This window comes from Xiphias gladius, chromosome 1, assembly GCF_016859285.1.
Source record: "Xiphias gladius isolate SHS-SW01 ecotype Sanya breed wild chromosome 1, ASM1685928v1, whole genome shotgun sequence".
NCBI lineage: Eukaryota > Metazoa > Chordata > Actinopteri > Istiophoriformes > Xiphiidae > Xiphias > Xiphias gladius.
The window spans coordinates 24,298,687-24,305,399 of NC_053400.1; the positions used below are offsets into that span (position 1 = coordinate 24,298,687).

The following is a 6,713-nucleotide window of genomic DNA, read 5'->3' on the forward strand; positions in this document are numbered from 1 at the left end:
CACCTGGCTTGCCAGGGGTGCAGCTTTTGAATCTGTTCCCACAGAAACAAAAAAATGCTGAATACCTTTTGTTTTCTAAAGCATATTTTATTTTATAGAGTTTTTCTGGATACTTTCCTGTGCGGGGAAGCTATTACAAGAGTATCCACAAATATGCCTTGATCTTTGGATAAAACTTAATCCAAAATGATTATTTATATGGCTGAATAAAGCTGCTATATGAGGGCAAGCCTTCAGAGCCATTTTTTTTTTAAATTCATTAAGTCAGGGACACCTCAAATGCTTATTTTGACAGAAAAAATAAAGCTGAAATTATTAATAAGCTAAACGCAAACATGTCTTTCACACACTGAGATGAATTTTGTATATATAGTATATACAGTACACAACTTTTTACAAGGGGTTGCTCTGACATATTGAACTTCTTTCTGCTCACTGCCTTTCGTAATAAAGGCATCTCTCTCTCTCTCTCTCTTACACACACAGACACACAGACACACACACACACACACACACACACACACACACACATATATTATAGGTATGAATATGGTTATACGGTTTGTTCTCTTGATCTAAAACATCTTGACAGAAAAAAAGTGGCCTTTTGAACCTGTTCAGGATGTTAACCACATTGCAAACCCAACTGTTCTTCCAAGAAATTTGTCTTAGCAATTGTCAATCAACAACATGAGCCAGTTACACTTTTTTTTATCACATTAAGCAGATGAAATGCTTTTCCCTTTATGTCATGAGGTCTTTTGGTGTTATTATAAAACCTATATTGTTACCTGTCTTGAAAGACATTACTTTGTGCATATACTTCATGTATGATTATCATCTTTCAGCCTATTTGTGTAATGCACGGTTGGGCCAGAGGTGATTACAGAGGATTACACTGAGCTGTTTCTAGCTCCTGATGTGCTCTGTGCTTACATGACGTGCTTCGGTCCTGAAATGCTGATTATAACTTGAGAAGCTGCATGTGTGAATAGATTCTCAGCACTGGTCTGTGTACATGTTTCCCATTTTTAAGAGCCAGACCCGAACAGGTTTTAAAGGACATATAGCACAAGTGAGTTCCTCACTTGGGAGTGTGCATAGTTAACAGGAACACAAAGAATCCTAAAGCCTTTCTGTCTACACAACTTTCATAGCAAACATACAAACAGGATTAGGGCAAAGGAACAGCAGCTTTGTAAAACAGAAGGCACTATGGGTTCATGTGGTGGAAGAAAAAGCATCAAAACCACTTTCACAATTTCCTGGGTTTTCAAAAAGTAATGGTGGAGAACAGTGATTGCTGGTACCACTCATCCAAGGTGAGAAATGTTTCTTAGACTAATTTGACTTGATCCTCAAATTTTCCAAACGCACCAGCTGTGGCTACAAGTCAGCACACTGTTTTTCCTTCTAAGTGTGACTCTGGGTGTTACCTCACGAGCCCTGACAACAGCACAGGCTCTCAGGCTTTTGATCTTTAGCTGTTTCATCTTGATCTGAGGTACAAAGCAGTAGTTTTAATTTATACAGCAGGTTTAAACTTGACTAAAGAGGATGCAATCTAATTTTCTCCCGATTTGACTTATAATATACCTAATTATTCATACTCTACTGAAAAAGGTTCTCATTGATTTGACCATATACCACACAATTAAGGTATATACACATACATAATTGCTGACCTTGAATAACACATGGAAAACTCTGCATTTTGTGTGTTTGTCGATGTATTATAATCCAAAGTATAGGTCTGTTTTCTTGTTTTTCTTTCAAACATAATTAATATAAATAAACTTAATCAGCATCAGAAAATGTGTAAACTAGATTTAGCTGTTGTCTGTGTTTTTTGTTGTTCATTAAACAACCTGCCAATCAATCTGACAGTGATAGGTAGAAACCTTACTAAAATCACATATGTGTATGAGAGTTCTTATAAACACACATTTGAAAATATGTTGGTGCATGTAGGTTATATCAATACAGAAAAAATCCAATGTATTATAAAAATAAAGTATCTTTAATAGTTACTTTGATTTTCTTTCACAAATAGCATGTTTTCACAAACACACTGACAATTGCATGATTGTATAAAGGAGGGTGATGTATTTAACTTGAAGCAGATGCAGCAAGATGAAATAACAATTCAGATTATTCAGTGTGATAGAAATATGTGACTCTTTGCCATAATGAGATAGCATTTAAAGGTTTGACATACAGTACATGATCAGTGAGCTTTCACAGGAAATAGGGAATTTGCTTACTAACCTTGGCTCACGACATGACGTCACACAGAATTTGACAAGAAAAATCTTAACTCAAAGTCCACTTACTAATTTTTCCCCCCAGAGCTTTCTACCTCATCTCATCGTATTGTATTATGTATTATCATTGTATATATCAGGGATTGCATATTGGCCCAAAATAACCGTGTTAAAGGCATTGATTTTTTTTGCGTCAATTTTCAGATTCAAAAATGAATTGTCATATTCATCATGCACAATGCTTTCACGAGTCAATTGTGCAGTGTGTTACCATATATACAACACAACTATAGAATTTGATATATATCAAATTATACTGACACAGTGAGCTCTCCAAATACAACAGAATCGTATTACCATAAATAAAGTAAGAAATTTTGAAATGTATGGTAACTTTATGAAGATAGTTAAAAACTGCATTTAAAAAATAAACACAGATTCCGGATGTATCCAACTTCCAAAAGTAATCAAATTGTCATGATATTTGTAATTGTGACAGACAGTGTGAAGAGATTAAGAAAGAAACATTTATTGTGCCTTGAACTATCTTTTGTCCTTTTCATGCCAATGCAAAAGTTTTATATAAAGTTGTAAAACAGTTTGTACAATATTTACATAGGACCTTAGATTTAGTAATCTTTAATGAGTTGCTCTCATGACTTTGTAATAAAGCTGTTATTATTTTGAAGCCAGTACTGATTTATTACTTACTTTGGTTTTCTGACACTTTACATATGTGCAAGTGTCATGGTTCATGGATATGATAAAAAGTAGAACAGAGTACAGTACTGTGTGCCCTTTTTAATCACAGAGACTCATGGCATATCAGTCAAATTGCAATATATTGCAGTAATAACATTCATATGACAAAAGCAAAAAGAGCAACTTCATGTAAGAAATACACTTCTTACAGTGAGTTTTGTAAACATTCATGTAAACAGTGGTGGTTTTTTGATGTGTTGACAACTGAATATTAGATGTTTGAGATCTGCCTGAGCTTTCGGTTCACAACCTGCATTGAGTCATTCTTCATTTTCAAAGGTATTTCCACATCTAATCTTTTCTTTCTGTGCTTTTTAAACCTCTTACAGCATATGTAAGATGTCAGTGTAACAACCAAGAAGAATAGCCCCAGACATGTCACTGAAAGAGCAATGAGGACAGGCTGACAGGGGAACAGCTCATACCTCTCAGGCCCCTCTGTCATCTGGCCAATGTACCAGGGCCTCTCCTCTATCTCTATGTCCGCCTCTCTGGTCAGAAGACTCTGGATGTAACTCTCATTGCTCACTGTTTCATTGACAAAGAAGTTAACCATGACTGTTGAGTAAAGCGGTTCAGGCTGACCATGATCACTGACCTTCACCAGAAGGCTGTAGAGGCCCCGGTTGCTGAGCTCCCTCTTTAATGTGATATTTCCTGTTTCTGGGTCAATGTCAAATGACCCTGGCTCTCCACCTTTTCTCTTAATGATACTATAGGCGATCACAGCATTCATGCCTGTATCCTTATCCACAGCGTACACTTCTGTGATTGATGTTCCTGGTAATGTACTGGGTAGCACTAGCATGTACGACTGATTGGACTGGGGGAAGAGGACAATCGGTGGGTTGTCATTTACATCCAACAACAGCACGGTCACCATGGTAACACAGGAAAGCGCGGGCTCCCCACCATCAACGGCCTCAATCCACAACTGGTAGGTCCCTTGTTGCTCACGGTCCAGTGATGTTTTGGCCCTCAGCGTCCCTCGCCCTGTGTCTATCAAGAAGATGTCGCTGCCGTTGAGGATGGAAAGGGCCACCCAGCCATTTTCCCCAGCATCAGCATCTGTCACAGAGAGGACCCCGATCTCACCGTACCCTGGGAAGTTCTCTGGCACAAAGAAAGTAAAGTCCTTATTGATGAAGCGTGGACTGTTGTCGTTGCGGTCTTGCACGGTCACCACCACAGTTGCAATTGACTCCCTCCTGGGTATCCCCTGATCCACTGCTCTCACTATGAACCGGTATGTCTCTTTCTCCTCCCGGTCTAGTGATGTGGCCACAGTCAGGACACCTGTCACACGATCCACAACAAAGATCCCAGGGGCGTCACCTCCAAGGAGGTAGATGACTTCCCCTCGGCTTTTGCTGTCCTGGTCTGAGGCTTGGAGCTGGGCTAGAAAGGTGTTCGGTGGATTGTTTTCCTCGACAGATATTTCCACCAAAGATTGCTGAAACACCGGTGCGTTATCATTCTCATCTAAAACCTGCAACTTGAGGAAGGTCTTGATAACAAGCCCTCGAGTATTCCTAGCAACAACAATTAGCTCATACTCCTGTATCTTTTCAAAGTCCAATGGCTCTGTAGTCTCCAGCAGGTATTCGTTCTTGAAATGCTGATAGGGGCCAAGCCTAAAGGGACCACTGCCTTCCAAATGACAATCCACTCTTTGGTTCATATCAATGTTTTTAACAGTAAAAAAAGCAATTGGAGAAAACGCTGGCTCAGACTCCTTTATTGTCACCACTCCATCCTTTTCTTGTGCAATGTACCGGGGTATAATAGCAGGGGGTCCAGTGACAACTTTGATGATATGGACAGTAACAGTGGCAACAGCAGGGATACAGCCAGGTCCATTAGCCAGAATGGTGAGTTTGCAAAATGTGGCTGTGACAGTGTCGATTTTCCCTGCTAGCTTGATCACCCCTGTGATTCTGTCCAAATGGAACAAGGTCCTGCTGTGGCTTGGCACACGTTCACTGTAAGTGTAGCTGATCTGAGCATTAGCACCAAGGTCAGGGTCAAAAGCATGCAAACGTGCCAAATGTGTCCCTTTGGTGGTATTCCCATGCAGAGTGACATTAATTTGTGACTCTGTGAAGTGGGGACAGTTATCGTTCACATCAGTGATGACAATTTTTAAAGTAGCTGCGCCGAGTAGAGGAGGAGTCCCTCCATCCTCTGCAATAATATCTGTAATGTATTCATCGTGTGTCTCTCTGTCCAAGGCCTGTGTCACAATGAGGAAGGGTGTAAGCTCACCTCCCTCATTCTCCTCAACATCCAGTGTGAACATGCCAAAGTCATTAACCAGCCAGTAGGTCTGCACTCCGTGAAGACCAAGGTCCGGGTCAACTGCAGACTGCTCCACTGCGTAACGCGCATTGATGGGTGCGTTTTCAGGGACAGACAAGCAGATCTCGTCCACGGGAAACTTTGGCCTGTTGTCGTTCAAGTCCTCAATTAAGATCTTAACTTTGATGAGCTGAAAGTACTGCTGAGGTAACACAAACACATCCAGCGAGAGGACACATCCCTTTCTCCCCGAGTTCTCAGGACAGAGTGTCTCCCTGTCAATCTCTGTAGCAGATGTGTAAAGCTCCCCGGTGGTATTATTTAGGTTCACATACTGTTCACTGACCTTCTTGTGTGGGAGACTGAATAAAAAGGGGGGCTCAACAGTGAAATCCAAATTTAAGTCTACTCCAATGGCCCCTATGAAGGTCCCCCTGGGTAATCCCTCCTTTATCTTATAGATGAGCTCTTTTGCTTGGCTAAAATTTGCAAAACAGGAAAGAGGGCTGGTGTAAAGCAAGAGGATGCACAATCCCTGTAATACAAGATAATTAAAGATAATACAGTTCAATGAGAGAGTTGCAGAATAGAATGGGATTTGCAAAATTAGGTATTACTGATGTTTAATTATTCGGTGTGAACTGTATTATGTAGTTATAATAGCAGATGCAAAGCTCTTTGAACACTTGAAACCATGGTTTGAAATGTAATCCTTAAACTTACTGTAACTCCCATTATGATGATCATTTTAGCCAATCAATCCATGAAATTAGATTTGTTAGGAGCTTAAACTTTATGTGCACAAGTTTAAGTCATTAAAAAAGACACGAGAATAAAAACAGTCTAGTGTAGAGTGGGTCTAGTGATGTCTCTACCTTTTTTAATATAAAATTGTATTCACAGTATCATAAAAGGTACTTTTAGTTCTGTTAAAGTGAAGTTTGTCCGTTAAGTGAATTATCATAAAACTTACCCATATTCCTCCTCTTTTGCTAAGGCTGGAGTGTCTGCTGTTGAACATGTTTATGTCCTAGTCCAGCACTTTCCACTTAAAGCAGTAAGAGTGGCAGCTTAAGTAACCCAGGCATTTTGAGCGTTGAGCAGCACAGACCTCTGCTGAGTGCTATGGCTTATTGCTATCTGACTTGAACAAGTCATTCATCCCAGTGCTGTGCTCAGGACACTCCCACCATATGCAAATCACTCCCTCATCCTAACCAATGAGAGCCCACGGGCACTGGGAAATCTACTTGAGTTCACAGATTCCATTTTCATGCATGCTATCAAAGCACATTGGCACACACTTGCACTTTTTATACACACTGTGACAACACAGCTAGCAGCATACCTTGTATTCCTGTGGCAAAGTGAAAGCAGATGATTACCAAC

At 40.1% G+C, this 6,713-nt stretch overlaps 1 protein-coding gene across 1 annotated transcript; it reads right to left on the bottom strand.

The window, feature by feature from the left end:
- Positions 1 to 2,467: 2,467 nt before the first annotated feature.
- On the bottom strand, positions 2,468 to 6,439 carry LOC120801200 (protocadherin-20). The gene is made up of 2 exons (XM_040147889.1): positions 6,298 to 6,439; positions 2,468 to 5,859 (listed from the first exon to the last, which is right to left on the bottom strand). The coding sequence occupies exons 1-2, from the start codon at positions 6,343 to 6,345 to the stop codon at positions 3,238 to 3,240; spliced, it is 2,670 nt and encodes an 889-aa protein (XP_040003823.1). The 5' UTR covers positions 6,346 to 6,439; the 3' UTR covers positions 2,468 to 3,237.
- Between the last annotated feature and the right edge of the window lie 274 nt (positions 6,440 to 6,713).

Bases quoted from the DNA above. Each gene is read 5' to 3' on its own strand.
- LOC120801200 (XM_040147889.1), bottom strand. From the start codon at position 6,345: ATGTTCAACAGCAGACACTCCAGCCTTAGCAAAAGAGGAGGAATATGG. The intron at 5,860-6,297 runs GTAAGTTTTATG...CTTGTATTACAG, and splicing joins GCAAAAGAGGAGGAATATGG to GGATTGTGCATCCTCTTGCT.